Raw genomic sequence first — 16,965 nt, forward strand, 5'->3', positions numbered from 1 at the left:
GACTTCGCTGCAGCTGCAGAGAACTCAACAGAGAAATCAGAGCTGTGGCATCAGAATATTTTACAATGTACTGAGTTTGTGTTTCTAAACAAAAAGTGTCTGTATAAAAAGTTAAACAGCTGAAGTTTTAATATATATACAGTATATTTTTAAAAGGCTGCCCTCTTGGTGGCTCCTTACCCCCATTTTGGTATAACCATTGTTTTTGGAGATTACACCAAAATGGATGAAACGTCTTATTTCTTTTTTTGTTTTCTTCCAGCTCTCATTTATAATGTTGATTGGAGATAATAATAATTTTAGTATGGATGAAAATGGGTGTGTGGTTGCCATAGTTACAAGAGGGAGGATAACCTTATAAAGGCGACTGCGAGGTGCAACCTGCGACGAGGGTTCATCATAATGTCGAAATAAAAAAACTTTAGATGTGTATTGAATTCAAATAAATTAATAATAAAGACAGAAGCTAACCCGTCCTCTTTCTCATCTTTTTTTTTTAGCCGTTGCTATGACAACCGTTGACTCATTCGGCAGGTAGTCCCCTGAAGTAGAAAGGTCATTCATTAAATCAAAACACCGTCAGGTGATTGACAGGGAAACACATTAAAATGTTTGTGTCACGTTAAAACGCGCCTGCCTGCCTGCGTCGGGATCAAAAAGAGATCCACACTCACCAGCCAGCTGTTTGTGTGACCACGCCCACTGCCTCCGATTGGCTACAGCTTCCGTCATACGCAACTTCCAACCAATCAGGTGTCATGTCATGGGCGTTCCCTTAAGAGCGCTCGTGCTGCCGAGAGAGGGACCGGGGAGCTAGCTGGCGTGCTGCTCCGTCCTTTAGCAGCGCTGACACCACGGTGAGTGTGAAAATATTTAAATACAGCTCTACAAATTAACTCATTTTGATATATGTGAATGATTGAAAACAAATGGATCAAACACACGTGCCTAGTGTGTAAAGAAATTGCATTTAAAGGCGTTTTATAACAAATACATCGATGATGCTTTGTTCAGCTAAGCTAACATGCTAACTGTGGCTGAGCAGTCAGTCTCCTCGACCATTTTGGCGTCTGATAATAAGCAACAAACAGCCTTCAAACACCAGTTTTTACTGTTTATCTGGCTGTGTTTGTGCAGCTTGTGTGGCTAAACGTGGAAGATGTTTGATTAGCGTGTTAGCACTGCGCTGTTTGATGCGTTTTTTGTGTTTGGGGGGGTGTTAGCTCTGGACTGGATTAAAATGGCGTCTGTTTTTAAAGTCCCCCCCCCCCTGCTGGATGGAAATGCTGGTTCTGGGTCCAGAAACTGTCCCCATAGCTCCCCCTCTTCCTACTGATACACACGTGAAGAGTGAGTGCAGGTTTAACAGGTGTGTGTGAGCAGCCTCGCGGCAGCGCGTGCGTCTTTGATGCCTGCAGGGCACGAGGATTGAGACGCATAGTTCAAGTCATTGTTTATCATCCTCACCTGCACTTTAAATCCTCTTTGTTACTCTGTGAATCAGCTCTCAGGTGTTTAAGTCACGTGGGCGTGTCAGATTAATTAATCACGTGCCGGAAATGAAAAGACATCACAAATACTGACGTCAGTGTTTCGGACAGACTAAAATTGAATTTTCCAAAACAATCTAATGTGCACTTTTTTTTAGTTTAAAATATATTCAGAGAATCTACATGAAAGCACATAAATTAACGCAGAGTTCATCACTCCCTGCTTGCTTTGTTTACTAAATTATCCTCCTACCACGATCACTTCCTCCTTATTGTAAACACACTGATCATGTGACTCAACTCTCTGAAGGAGCATCTAAATAAACGCTGCAGATGAACAGAAGTGGGGTGCAAGATCGGACCTGAGCAGATGTTTATTCGTCTCGTTCACCTCACTGTTGATACCTGGACAGATGAATTCAGCTGCTTAACGAACTCTAAACCAGGGGTGTCCAAAGTGCGGCCCGGGGGCCATTTGTGGCCCTTGAGTGGATTGTTTGTGGCCCTTGACTTCAAATCGAAGAATCAGAAGATTTTGGCCCCAGGCTTCATCAGATGGCATATTTTGTTCTGTTTTTTCTTTTTCATGTTAGCGAGGGAGACCTATAAAAGCCTGACTATTCTTTCCAAAAAACTAGAACACAACAGTTTCCCCACTGCAGTTAGTTATTGTGTATTTACATTATTTTTTGAAGAGGTCAAAATAAAAAAAGTTCCTTCCAATATTTAAAAAAAACAAACAAAAAAACTCTGTGGCCCGTGAGCGATTCTAACGCGACAATTTTGGCCCGCAAGAAAAAAAGTTTGGACACCACTGCTCTAAACCATCTGAAATAAAAAAAAGGCTGGGGGGGCAATTCAAGGGCACACGGAGCAGTAAATGAACGACAGTGCACACTGTCCAAATGACTCAAACACATCAGCAACATGAGCGTTCTCACACGCTGTGCCGTGTGTCTCCTCGGCTGCTCTGAGTGTTTGAACTCACCTCAGTGTGAACTGTCTGTTATCGACCGTGCAGTCAAAGATCTGATACATCGCCGCGCTCACATGTCGGCGCCTCGACCTCGACTCTCAAATCAAAACATTTCAAGTTGCACGTGCCCGCTCACTGAGTGAATGAAGTGCCGTTTTCAGGAAGCTCTTTCATCCTCTTCAAATGTAATTATTATTTTTATATATATCTGCTTGTTTGTTTGTTTTTGTTGCCGTAGTGACGAGCTGCGACGTTGTCACCGGCTGCAGAGAGGACTGACGCCATCGATCGCTGGATACCGGACACCGTTGTTTTTAGATCGACAATGGTAATGGTAATGATCTTTTCTTTTTTTTCTCCTCCTTGTCCTTTTGAAGCTTCTTCATCCCTGTTGTGTTTTTTTTTCTTTTTTTTTGTATTTCTGCCGACGGACATCGGAGCACGGGGAGCACCGCGGCCTGTTTCCACAACGTCCCCGTTAACAGGACAAATAAATGTGTCACGTCTAATTTAAGTCACAGAGTCGGCGCTTCAGGCTGCCCGAGGCTTTAGGAGCACATGCTGCAGCTTCCACATCAACGCACGCCGCTAAATAAAGAGCTGTGTGTGTGTGTGTGTGTGTGTGTGTGTGTGTGTGTGTGTGTGTGTGTGCTTGTTTAATCACTGGCGTTAGAAGCTTTGCCTGGACTTTGGAAGCGTGAAAATCTTCTCGTCTTGTTTTGTGGTTCTTCTTCTTCTAAAGTAACGTTTCATAGTCTTTCCCCCCGCAGCGCCACCGCAGCATGCGTGTCTTCATGAACGATGACCGCCACGTCATGGCCAAACACTCCGTCATTTACCCGACCCAGGAGGAGCTGGAGGGCGTCCAGAACATGGTGTCCCACACGGAGCGGGCGCTTAAAGCCGTCTCTGATTGGCTGGACAAGCAGGAGAAAGGAACTGGCAAGGCTGACTCGGACGGGGCCGACGCCGATAAGGAGAGGTGAGACGGCGTGCGGGCGGCGCAGGATGGAGAAAGATGTTTGTTTGTTTTTATATTCACGTTGCTCACTCGTTCTTGTCGGCGTTTTTCCCCCCTGACAGCGAGCACAAGGACCAGGCGACGCGCTCCCTGCGGGGCGTGATGAGGGTGGGACTGGTGGCTAAAGGGCTGCTGCTGAAGGGGGACCTGGACCTGGAGCTGGTCCTCCTCTGTAAGGACAAACCAACCGTCGGCCTGCTGAAGAAAGTGTCCGAAAACCTGGTGACGCAGCTCAAGGTGAGAGCGTGACGACGGGCCTTCAGACACGTTTGTGGTCGGGCAGCGTCAGCCAATGACGGTTGAGTGGATACGATGTTGTGATTGGACGTGATCCAAAAATAACTTAAAACGCTGAAGATCAAGTGGACGCTGCAAAATAAGATAAATGAGTTTTTAAAAATGACTCGGCAGCAGCTCTTATATTAAAAGGTTGTTGTTTATTATTAAGTGTTAAAGATCGTTTTGAAACGAGGGCGGAGCTCAGTTTAGCGTCTCTCTGTTGGACACGCCGGCGTCAAACACCGGCTCGTGCTAACGTGCACTAGCATGCAGAGTAGGAGCCATGAGCCATTTTCTCCATCGTAGACCTTCATCCTTCACTGTTTTTGCTCCTTTTTTTTCCAGGCGACGGAAGAAAAGTACGTGGTGACTCAGCACATCCGCGAGGCCAGCATCGTGATAAAGAACACGAAGGAGCCGCCCCTCAGCCTCACCATCCACCTGACGTCCCCGCTGGTTCGAGAGGAGGTCGAGAGAGCGGCGTCTGGAGGTAAGCTGCTCCACGTGGGCCTCAGCCCCCCCCCCCCCTCCCTCCCTCCCTCCCCCCCTCCTTCCCTCCCCCCCTCCTCCAGCAGGGAGGACCCCAGGTCAGACAGATATTGTTTATTGGGCCTTCAATGGAGCTAGGGGACAAGAATGTGCTGTCACGTAATGAACCTGTGCTATGCTTATAGCTCTATAGTCTCTCTCGTAGTTCCATGTGATGTAATCGTACATTTTTGATGGCCCAATATACAGTATAGGGCAGGTAGTTCACTACAGACTACAGAAGACAGGACTTTCTCTTGGTCACCAACGAAATGAAGGCTTACTGAGAATTTAACAAAAAAACCATTAAAAAAAAAAACCATAAAAAAAACGAGAGACCACTTTGTTTGCATGTGTTTTATCATTGATGATGAACGGTTCGCATTGCAGCAAAAATGAGAAGCAAAAGCTGCGGTGAAAAATGTCCAGCTGTGGGCTTCTGATGTTCCCGTGCTGGGAGAGGGGAGGAGGGGGAAGGGAAGAGAGAGGGGGGGGGGGGGGCGCTCAGGGTCACAGGTAAAGACAATGAACACGAGCAGGTTCTGCATGAACGTCCCAAAGATGCATAAATCCAGCTGCTGATACACTGTTCACCCTGAAACAGGTGTATCTCACCTGCAGTCGCCCGCATGTCTTTTTAAAGAACATGAGGACGAGGAGCAGCCGCTTTGGCAGGTGTTGACCTTACCTGTCGCCCCGAGCGCCCGCTGACGCCCGCGTTGGGAAGCCATCAGTTTTGCTGCAGTGTGGACCTGTTTTGATACCCACGTTTTTGTGCATCTGATAATTTCTGCCTGTGGTTCCAATTCTGATTGTCTCTGTCAAGCCTTCTAGTTTGTCAATTTTTAGGGACGCTGGACCTTTGACCAACTGGCCGCTCTCTGTCTCGGAAGGGGCAAAGTGCAGCGTACCCAGTAAAGGGGGCTAAAGGGGAGGGGCTCTACCTCCTGTTAACGCCAGAAAAAAAAAAAAAAAAAAAAAAGCTGAAGCATCCACAGTCGAGCATGGAGAGACGGCCTCTAATCTGACTGCACCAATTCTCCCTCACATGCTAAATTATTATTATTTCACGTTCTGACCTCCTGCTGGGTTTAGAGAAGGGCTGCACGATGTCGGAAAATAAGATCATGTGATCACTCCTCCTCTTCCTGTGATCAGAAAAAAAAATCAGGTAAAATCAGTTTCAGGGTGAAGAGCGGCAGAAAAACTCGTCTTACCTCGCCCCGCCTCCATGATGATTGGCTTGAATCCACCAATCACAACGAAGCGACTAAAACAAATCTAAACGGAGGCCTTTGATTTTATATACGAGATTATGTGTCATCAATTATTTCTAAAAACAACTTTTTTTTTATGATTTGCTTCACTCGCCCCGGGAGAGTTAACGCCGTCACGTCCTTCCTGTTTCCAGCTCTCACATCGTGTAACGTCCACCTCGCTTCCCTGAGCGTCGTGCTGCAGGTCTGTGTCTGCACGCACAGCGCTCGGTTCAGGGCGCCACCTGCACGGACGCACGTTCAGAGGAGTCACAGGTTTAAGCGCCGGCTCGACTCGTCTCAGGTCGGACGTAGAGAATTAAATCAAAGCAGGTCGATTTAGTTAGCCGACGCATCGTGCAGCCCCGTTCTGAAGTCTTGTGATTTTGCACGCTGAGCGATACAAACCCGCCAGAAGGCGGAGCGTTGAGAGCGTTTTGGTGGTTCTTCAGTGGAGGGGCCCCCCTCCCCTTCCCCCCTCCTGCCTGTGGTTTGGGAAGGCTGCCGTTGTTCCCCCTGGCCGGCTGACAGAACTCCCCTTGGTCAAACTGTACCTTGTCTTCTTATTCCACCTGCCAATAGAATCGCTTTCAGTCAACGATCCCCCGGATGCTCTGGACAGGCAGAAATGCCTAACTGCCTTGGCGTCTCTCCGCCACGCTAAGTGGTTCCAGGTTTGGATCTTATTTGTCTCTAAAACAGAAGTAGTCTTGAGTTGTTGTTTTTTTATTTATTTTTTTATTTTGATGCTGTTTTTTATTTTTATTTTATTTTTTTTTGTCTTTTCTTTGGAGGTTAAGTGTGTGTTTTTATTTTCTTCATTTCCTCTCGGAGTTGCAGCACTTCCTGTAGTAATTCTCAACGATCTCCACTTTTTTTTTTTTTTTTTTTTTGTTATTTAATTTTTTCTTTTTAGGAAACCTTTTGTCCTGACTTTGTCGTAGAGTTGCTTTGCTCCCCTTTTAACACGTTGTTCTGCTCTGTGCCTTCTTTGCGTACACATCTTGTAGTTCACGCTCAAACAGGTGCAATATTTCTCCCGCCGCTGACGGGCCTTGAGTTGTTGCTGCTGCTGCTGCTGCTGTTTTTCTCCCAGATGTGCGAGCTTCCTGTAGAGAACCTTTTTTTGCCGCCACATTTTACTGAACAACATGCTCACAATATTTTCTTTTAAAATGTCATGGAGATGTTAGAGATGTGGAGACCATCAGAGAGGAGTCAGGCGTGCGATCAGCTGACCCCTCCCACAGCTGAGCGTATCGACGCTCCTCGAGGTTTAAACGACACTTTCTTGCACACGTGCAGGAGGTACTGTACAGTTTGCTTCGACCTGTAAGCCGTATGACGATAGCCGCGACGTAATAGCATCACACGATAGCAGCTAACCGCTAACAGCTAACTAATAAATTCAACAAAGGAGAAAAACGCGACACAAACAAAACCAACAATGGACAAAGACATCCAGCAATTCAACTCCTCTGACACTGTCATGTGACTCTTTATTAAAAACCTCAATCCAGCTTTGCTTCAGAGAAGGCCGTGATCCGCGAGGAGAAATAGACTGGTGTAGTAATGACGTATTTTTGTAGGCCAACCCGAAAAAATGGTGCCGGTGGTTCCTACGAGAATTTGCCTGTGGGATTTTGGATCATTGCAGAAAATAATCTGTGTCAAACGCACGTTTCTGATGCGTTGCCGTTTTGTTCAGCGGGATAATCTTCACAGATAAACATCATTTATATGAAGTCTGAAGAGTTAATGCAGCCCAGAGAAGTTAAAAGCTAACGTTATGCTACAAGCTAACTACACCGCGGCCGGTTTGTAATGACGTCAATGATGATGACAAGCTAGCTAAACGTTAGCTTAATAAGTTGTTTATTAACCTAATATTTACAAGAGCTCTGAAAAACATGACTGGAGGCTGTAAGGAGGATTAGGGAGAGAGTTCCCGGCGTGATGACGTTTAATGTCTCCATGACAACCACTGTAGTTTCAGTTAGCTACTCGTTAGCAACCGCCGTTTAAAGTTTGCGTAAAAACTTTAAAAGTCATAAGTGGCGTCTTAGCTAACGTAGTTTATCTCGTCTAACAAAACGTCAACATCTCTTCAGCTTGTGTTAACCACAGACCTTATTTCAGTCTAAACACAAACCCACTCAAAATCCACATTGACTTTTAGAGTTAGGAACCCATGAAGCTAACATGCTAACTCACTTCCTGGTTTTAGGACTCAGAACTACACCAGTCTATACAGGCGTAAACAATCACAGTCTTGTCACACGGGAAGTGACGATTCTTTCAACCAATCAACGGACTTAAGTGTTTAGCGCCACCTTTTCTGGTCCGGCTTGATTTTTAAAGGGTCCAAAAAAGTGGGACGGTACGGATCGGTTATTTGGAAATCTTTCCCGGGATTTGTCTATGGAAACGCCGAACCGCTCAGTGGAAACGGGGCTTTTGTCCACAGGAGTCAACGCGGACCTTAAATTCTGCTCCTCACAGGAAGTGAAGATAATGAACGTGGTTACAAATATTGAGATACTGTAGACTCATCCTGTGTGCAGGGGGGCGTGTCTCTTACTTAAACTGAAACACGGGGGGGGGGGAGGAGTCGGCGAGGGCGAGAGCGAGAGCAGGCTGAGTGAAACGGTTTAGATTCAGAAATGAAGACAGGTGTCCAGAAGTGCAGCAGAACTTTTGACGTCTCACCAGGAGCTTTGATTTGATCGGGCTGCATTTTTATTTTTATTCCTTTTTTTTAAGTTGATAAGTTTTTTAATCAAAGCGCTGTGTCATCCTCAGCTTCTCATCGCTCCATCTCTGCAGCTTCTGTGGCGTGCGGCGCGTCTCCTCTGCTGCTTCTCTCCCCTCCGTGTGTCTCGACACAAACAGGAATATTGCACCTCCCAAGTTTTTTATTTAGTCTCTCACAGATTAAAGATTAACGCTGCACACCTCCTTTTTTTAGAAGTGGCCTCCTCGGCTCTCGCGTGACACTTTGAGCCGTCTTCCTCGTGAACCTTCAATTTGATCTCAGTCCTGTCGACGATTAAAGTGATGAAGTGTTTATTGGAGATTTTCTAGAATCCAAGCTGAGCTGTGGTCGTCTGTGTGGCTTCATTTTTAAGTTCCTGTCGTGTGTTTTGGATGTTGATGTAGCTGTTTTCTTCGCACGCTCGTCCTCTTTGACTCAAGGCAGCTCTCCTCCTCCTCCTCCTCGCGCCCCTCCCTCCCCCCCCCCACCCCCCCTCCCTCCCTGCTTGTGTCCACAGGCTCGAGCTAACGGGCTGCGCTCCTGCGTCATCGTCATCCGGATCCTGAGGGACCTGTGCGCGCGGGTCCCCACGTGGGCCCCGCTCCGTGGCTGGGTGAGTGACCGGAGACTTCTCCTCCGTCTCCGTCAACCTGCAGACGTTTCTTTCTCCTCTGCACGCAGCCATCGCAGCGCTTTAATTCAAGCTAATGCAGTGACCTGAAAGCTCTTGTGTTAGCGCTGACTCGGATTAAAAAAATAAGCCTTCCTCCCTGTCCTGCTCTGCAGCCGCTGGAGCTGATCTGTGAGAAAGCCATCGGCACAGGGAACCGGCCAATGGGGGCAGGAGAAGCTCTGCGGAGAGTCCTGGAGTGTCTGGCTTCAGGAATCCTCATGGCAGGTGAGTCTGCAGGGTCAACATTTCCCCCCTGTGCCGTGTCTTTAAAACATCATCGTCTACATGTGCTGGGGTTTTTTGCTTGCAGAAGGTGCCGGAGTCTCTGATCCATGCGAGAAGGAGCCCACGGACGCCATCGGCCACTTGGACCAGCAGCAGAGAGAAGACATCACGGCGAGTGCACAGGTGAGTGTGGCGGGAGATTGTGCGTGCGTCTTGCGTGTTTAAAAATAGAGATGATGTGTTTCACGTCGTGTGTTGTGTCCTCAGCATGCCTTAAGGCTGTCGGCTTTCGGACAGCTTCACAAAGTGCTGGGGATGGACCCCCTCCCTTCAAAGATGCCCAAGAAACCCCGTAGTGAGACTCCCATCGACTACACAGGTAAACACGGCCAATCACCTTCCAGACTGACGACGACGACAGCGGGGACTTTTTGGTTTTGGGGAGGTTTTTTTTAAACGCAGATTTTTGTTTCTGTTGCCACAGTTCAAATCCCGCCGAGTACGGCGTACGCTCCGCCGATGAAGAGGCCCATCGAGGAAGAGGAAGGGACCGACGACAAGAGTCCGAACAAGAAGAAGAAAAAGCTGCAGAAAAAATGTAAGCTTCTTTTTTTAAAGAAGGGAAAAAAACAAGTGGAAATCACTTCAAAAAATTTAAAGTAGGCCCCGCCCACACGGCCGTTTTGGACGCCCCTGGGTTTGCCAGATATGAGAGCAGTTATCAGGTGAACAGGTGTTGCAGCGATGGAAGCGGGCAGTGGAACTGCTTCAGATAGAAGTGATTGTACCCGAGCTAAAAAGCCTCTGCATGTTTCTAATAAGCTCCAGCAGCAGAAAGCTGCTCAAACTAGGATCAATGTTGAAGATGAAACATGGAGAGAGGTTAGAACGCAGAAAGCTTTACAGACCCATGCAGAGCTGGCTAAACACTGAAGCTACAGTGTCCACCACATGCAGAGCTGGCTAAACACTGAAGCTACAGTGTCCACCACATGCAGAGCTGGCTAAACACTGAAGCTACAGTGTCCACCACATGCAGAGCTGGCTAAACACTGAAGCTACAGTGTCCACCACATGCAGAGCTGGCTAAACACTGAAGCTACAGTGTCCACCACATGCTGACCTGTGTGAGAGGAGGGGGCGGAGCCAAACAGCTCTCTGTGATGATTAGAGTTTAGACTGCAGTACTCATTTTAACCACTGGGGGGGCAGAGTGACATACGGCTCCTTTAAATGTCTTGACGTCCTCCCTGCAGCTCCAGAAGAGAAGGCTGAACCTCCGCAGGCGATGAACGCTCTGATGAGGCTCAATCAGCTGAAGCCCGGTCTCCAGTACAAGCTGGTCTCTCAGACCGGCCCGGTTCACGTCCCGGTCTTCACCATGTCAGTAGAAGTAGACGGGAAGGCTTTTTACGCCTCGGGTCCGTCAAAACGCACTGCCAAGCTGCACGTAGCCGTCAAGGTGAGCTCCGCCTCCAAATCCTTTTTTTTTTTTTTTTAATGGCGAGCTTTTGTTGTTAAACACGAGTTTGTGTCGGTGGTCTCAGGTCCTGCAGGACATGGGTCTGCCAACAGGAGTGGCAGAACTGAAGACCGCCGAGACGGTGGTGAAAGTGGAGGAGACTGTCGTGGCCGTCAAAGTGGAGGAAACGATGCAGCCTGTAACACCCGTTGAAACGATCACTGCCACCGCCACCACCGCCGCCGCCGCCACAGTAGCGGTCAAAACAGAGAGCGCGGACGCTGCAGAGGTACGCAAGCGGCTCGCCGTCTGCACAAAGTCACTGTTGTGTTTTCTTCTCGTCTTAACCGAGCAAACGTTCTGCGCAGACGGCCCGCCAACAGGGACCAATCCTCACCAAGCACGGCAAGAACCCGGTGATGGAGCTGAACGAGAAGCGCCGCGGCCTCAAGTACGAGCTGATCTCGGAGACGGGCGGCAGCCACGACAAACGCTTCGTCATGGAGGTGGAGATCGACGGTCAGAAGTTTCAGGGGACGGGCTCCAATAAGAAGGTGGCCAAGGCGTACGCCGCGCTCGCCGCTCTGGAGCGACTGTTTCCCGAAGGCGTCGTGGCCGAGGCGGCGAAAAAGAAGAAGGGACCGCCGATGGTAAGAACGGGAAAACATCGGGATCGAGGTTACACTCTGCTGCTGATTTCCAGTCGCACACACGTTTTTTTTTTTTTTTTTCAGCACGCTCCGGGATTCGGCATGATGGGAGCGCCGGGGGTCGGAGACGCAGCTCCCCCACGGGGTCGAGGGAGAGGAGGCCGAGGTCGAGGAAGGGGGCGGGGCTTCAATAACGGAGGAGGATACGGCCAAGGAGGTAAAAAAACAAAAACTAAACGCACGTCTGCTGACGCTGTCGCTCTGCGTCCGATCTTCTCGTTAACTTGTCGTCTGACGTTTTCCTCTCAGGCGGATTCGGAACGTACGGATACGGGAACAGCCAGAACTCCGGATACAGTGAGTTTGAATTTCATCCTTCATGATCCGGGTGTTCGGAGGGATGTTGTGCTTTTTTTTTTTTTTTTTTTTTTTTTCTCTCTGGGCTGCAGGTAGATTTGAAGCGAGCATGTGAGAAGTCGAGTCCGTCAGTGTAGACGCTGCTCCCAGATCAGTGATTTTACATTTCTCTGCTTAAAGCCACAGGATTAAATCGCCCCCCCCCCCCCCTCCCTCTCTCTCTCTCTTATGAGAACCAGTTCTCCCCCCTCTGGCAGCCTGTTTTCCCAGAGTGTGACAGGAGCAGAGAAATCTAAAAAAAAAAAAAAAACTTTTTCTTTTTTTTTTTTCTTTTAAGAAATTTGACCAAATGAGTTTTTTGCTGCCTCATTTGTGGCAGAAAAAAAAATCTAAATAAACTTCTAATTTTGATTTTTTTTTTCTTTCTCTGCCCCTGTCTCGCTCTTTAGGTGACTTTGTCTCAGACTGCTATGGCTACAACGAGTTTGCGACATAGACCCCCCCCCCCCTTCTTCCCTCCCCAGTCTTAAAACAAACAGTCATTGTAGAGAGGTGGGGAAAAAAAGCGGACAAAATACTCAAGTCGTAGTGATCCAGCAGCATCATGACCTCCCTTCAACACCGAGTCTGCATCCCCGGGGAGCGTAGAGACCGACAACCCCCCCCCCCCCCCCCCCCCCCCCCCCCGCTCCTGGAGATGATCAGCCTCTGCATGCACGTAGCCGTAAATCACCTCCTGCTGGATGAACCCGAACACGCCGGACCCTCCTGCAGACCGAACCGCTGGCTTTTGTTAAAAAAGTGTCAAACGGAGAAGCGGCGCTTTGTTTGTGTTTACTCGGATCATGACGAGGAGTCGGGACAACACACTGCCTTTGGGATTCTAACCGACGCCTCCGTCTCCATCTGTCTCTTTACCGTTTTACTGAGAACTGTTTTTAATTTTTTTTTAACTTTTTTTTTAACTTTTTTTTTTTAGATCTCACGATCGAAGCAGCCTTTTACGAGTGTTTCACGATGAATCTGATGTTTGAGTGTCAACAGGGAGAAAATCAGGTGTTCACTGAATAAAGGATGTGTGTGTGTTACAGTATCATGTGGTCACGCCACGCGTCCTAGAGGGAAGCTGTTGGCACGCTCAGACTGGAAGTGAAACTGGGATGTGTTTTAGAAAGATTTCTTCAGCTGTTTTTTTTATGTCTTTGTTTTTTTTTTTTTAATAAATGTGACATCACCATTCAGAACTGTGTTTATTCACGGTCTCACTTAATGTCCTCCGTCCTCGCGCCTCGCCTTCATGCTTCACTGAAACACGGCTGAAGCTGAAGCTGGAGGGACGAGGACTTATCGATCACAACTTCACAAAATAAGAGTCAGAAGGACGTGATGAAGTTTTATTGTTGCAAAAATATATTTATAAAGTTCTAGAAAAAAATTTCTCATCACCCTCAAGTAAAACTCTGAGGGAACATAGGGAAGAGGAAACGGGACTGAGGGAACATAGGGATGAGTAAACAGGATTTAGGCATGAGGGAACATAGGGAAGAGGAAACGGGACTGAGGGAACATAGGGATGAGTAAACAGGATTTAGGCATGAGGGAGCATAGGATTTAGGGAGCATTGGACTTAGGGAACATAGGGATAAAGAAACAGGATTTAGGCATGAGAGAACATCGGGCTTAGGGAGCATCGGGATGAGGGAGCATGGGGATGAGGGAGCATAGAACTTAGGGAACATAGGACTTGGGGAACATCGGACTTAGGGAACATAGGACTTAGGGAACATCGGGCTTAGGGAACATAGGGATGAGGAAACAGGATTTAGGCATGAGGGAGCATAGGACTTAGGGAACATAGGGGTGAGGGAGCATAGGACTTAGGGAACATAGGGATGAGGGAGCATAGGACTTAGGGAACATAGGGATGAGGAAACATAGGATTTAGGGAGCACACTGAGCAGCGCTGGAGTCTGATCGTCGTACTTGTGATGAGAAGCGTCTGAGCCTCAGACTTTGAGTTCATATTTACAGAATGTGGCGTGCTGTTATTTCCCAGATTACTACAACAACGGCGGCACAAACGGAGGAGCGGCGGCGTCGAGCAGCCCCTCAGGCGGCCCTCCAGCCGGCACGGCTCCTGGATCAGCTCAGGGCTCCTTCGGCTCCTTTTACCAGAACGACGGCGCGTACACCGCCGCGCCCGCCGCCAAAACTGCCAAAAAGAAACCCCCCATGCCCAAGGGAGGGAAGGCTCCGTTTCCAGGACCTCCAGGGGGGAACGCCGGTCCTGCAGGGGGGTACCAGTCCAGCAGTCCACAGAACCAGGGCTCTTATAACCAGTACGGCGGCATGGGTTACGGGCCGGGGAAGAAGAACTTCAACCAGAACCAGGCGGCGGCGGCGACGGGTGGATACACGTACAGCACGGCCTACCCGAGTCAGGTGACGGGGGGCGGAGACTACAGCTACGAAGGTGAGGCTGCAGCCACTTCTCTTCTATATTCCGTTGCCATGACAACCCGAAAGCTCACAGAAACAAACAGCACCAAGAGAAGAAGAAAAAACAGTCTTTTGTCTCAATGAAGAAACTTTTTCTGTGAATTTGTTTTAATTTATTTTTTTTTTTTTCAGGTTTCAACAGCCAGACGAGTTACAGCTCACAGGCCGCCGCCGGAGGAGGGGGCGGAGCTACCCAGGGTTTCGGAAACAACCACTCTCAGTACCACAGCTACGGGCGAGGGGACGGAAACATGAACTACCAGTACAGATAGACTGAGCCGCACACACTCACACTCACACTCACACACACACACACACACACACACACACACACACACACACACACACACACACACACACACACACACACACACACACACACACCCTGCGTTAGTGTCTCCAAAGAACGTGACGGACGACCCCGAGCACGCTCTCTGCCTTCTCCATGTTTGCTTCCGACGTGATCGTAGAGTTTAATGTGCGGGCACGCGGCGAGACTTTGTGTGGAGCGTCGGAGACGAGTCTCAGTCGTCCGTGTCTTCGTCTCGTGTTTTTAGTTTCAGTCTCACTTTATGTTGTGTCTGTTTTTAACGTCTGCTTTACTGTCGACATCCGGGTGACTGAAAAAACGAACGCTGAGGCGACGAATCGCTCGCTCTGACTTTGATTGGTTTTTTCCTAAAAATTCGTGTGGTGGCGGATTTTTCTTTCTCCCGTGAAATCAGTGGAATCTTGTAGTTTTGAACTACAGAGGTTGTATTTTTTGTATGGAGTCTATAGACGCTTCTTTTCCTGCTCTGCCTGTAATTTTTGGCTTCTTTTGTAACAGTGTAAAACTTATTTTAATAAATGGTTTTTGAGATTACTGGAAAAAAAACAAAAAACGTCCACGTCTCTGCTCAGTGATTGGCTCGGATTGTTCCTGTTGTGTTGATGAATGTTTTTATGTTGATTTAAATACTTTTAGTTTCACAATGCAAACAGGTTTATGTTCACAAAAATAAGAACAAGAAGTAGAAACAGACGAGTTTTATTTAGTCATTTAAAAGACAGCAGAGAGCAGTACCTGCAGTCACCAGCAGAGGGCCTCGTTACACCTTAAATAACTAAACTCCTGCAGGGAGATAAAAACTGAGTCTCTGATTGTCTCCTGAACTTTGCACAGGAACATGCATGACAAATATACAAAATATAAATAGATATAAACTCATATTTCAAAATAAAAGTCGTGAATTATCAGCTTATTCCTCCTTTTTATGAAATCAAATATTGAACCCTTCATGAGTGTTCTTCAAAATGAAGATGGATTCATGTGCAAACTGCAGCAGCCGTACAAATATTTAAATTTGAAGTTACCTAAAATATAAATATAACTGTGTGCACATGAAGTTAGATTCAAGGGAAAATATTCTGTTCTTTTAAGACGTTTTTAAAAGTCTAAATTTTATTAAACCTGCTGGTGAAAAATGCATTCATGAGTTCGTTCACTGAGGATTCTGACAGTTTCTCTCTGCTGGGAAAAAAACCCCCAAAAAACCCAGCAGCAACCGGATGGATGAAGCCGAACGCAGAAGTGCCAAAGACTGCAATACCTCAAGTGGCCACATGAGGCTTCCCCCTAAAGTGAGTCCATCCCTAGTAAGAATGTTTGTTTTTGGACGTTTTCACACGTGGCGAGCAGACGAGAGTCTGAGCACTTTATTTTTAGTGCAACCTCCCAACTTCTTCACCCGACGTTCCCACACGGACTGTGAAGAAACCCGGATGAAGCCTGAGTGACGCCACACATTGGTGACTAAAGAGCGAGGCGTAAGGAAGCCTAACGACCCCGTGACCTTCAATCCTCAAATCCAGTGTGTGCTGAGAAAGACGTTCAAACTCCTTTTCATACCAGGCTGTTATGGATTATTTTTGAATGGGTGTGTATGTGACCTCCTGTGCTTCTGCAGCCAGCCTCTAGTGGACACTCGAGGAACTGCAGGCGTACGCACTTCTTCCACGACGACTTAATTTTTCAACACCGGAGGTTGTGGCTCATTTTCAACCTGCTGTGTTCTCAGTGTTTAATCATCTTTCTTGAATATAATATAGACGCTACAACGTGCTGCAGCTCGACTAGCGCTGGGCGATTAAGCATTCGCAATGACCACACGGAGAACGTCTGAATTCAGTCATTCATTCAGTGGCGGCTGTGGCTCAGTCGAGTCATTGCCTCTCAATCAGAAGGTTGGGGGTTTGATCCCCGGCATGTCTGATGTGTCCTTGGGAAAGACACTTAGATCCTGAAGGTCACTTTCCATGGCTGCCTCTGTCCCTCGTGTGTGAAGCTCAAAATCAAATCCATTCACACGTGCAGCTCGACTAGTGCTAATGTGCAGCCATTACAGATTCTGTTATGTAAGAGTTATAGTTCTTTTTTTTTTAAAGCCAAACTGGTATAAACTAAATAATGACTTCTATCGCCTCCTCGTGCCCTTTTTTTTTTCATCTTAGAGGTTGAGCCGTGATTTTTTTTTTTCTTCCTTGCTGAACATTTAAACGCTGTGACATCACCTTCATCTTTCTATCTCATCTCAATAAATATGGCTCCTCGGGGTATTACGGCTGTATTCATGGGGACTGGACTTCCTAGTTGTTCCCCTGAGAAACATCCATCTCGTCCTGATTCCGGCGGGGAGTGTGAAAGCAGCGGGCGATCTGTCATTCACGCTATTAGTTCATGGTTATCATCCTCTGCTGGCCGAGGCCATTAGCCCGGAGACATTAGCAGGCAGCCATCAGCGGAGCCATTAGC

General features: G+C 47.7%; 1 protein-coding gene across 1 annotated transcript; it reads left to right on the forward strand.

Moving 5' to 3' along the window:
- Positions 1-769: 769 nt before the first annotated feature.
- On the forward strand, positions 770-15,055 carry LOC306837978 (interleukin enhancer-binding factor 3 homolog). The gene is made up of 18 exons (XM_079365874.1): positions 770-857; positions 2,705-2,800; positions 3,222-3,448; positions 3,550-3,724; positions 4,112-4,256; positions 6,133-6,224; positions 8,823-8,918; positions 9,092-9,203; positions 9,289-9,386; positions 9,471-9,582; positions 9,688-9,801; positions 10,460-10,665; positions 10,751-10,954; positions 11,034-11,315; positions 11,400-11,532; positions 11,625-11,672; positions 13,729-14,145; positions 14,304-15,055. The coding sequence occupies exons 2-18, from the start codon at positions 2,792-2,794 to the stop codon at positions 14,441-14,443; spliced, it is 2,610 nt and encodes an 869-aa protein (XP_079222000.1). The 5' UTR covers positions 770-857; positions 2,705-2,791; the 3' UTR covers positions 14,444-15,055.
- Positions 15,056-16,965: the final 1,910 nt, after the last annotated feature.

This window comes from Symphodus melops (genome assembly GCF_947650265.1).
Source record: "Symphodus melops genome assembly, chromosome: 17".
Taxonomy (NCBI): domain Eukaryota; kingdom Metazoa; phylum Chordata; class Actinopteri; order Labriformes; family Labridae; genus Symphodus; species Symphodus melops.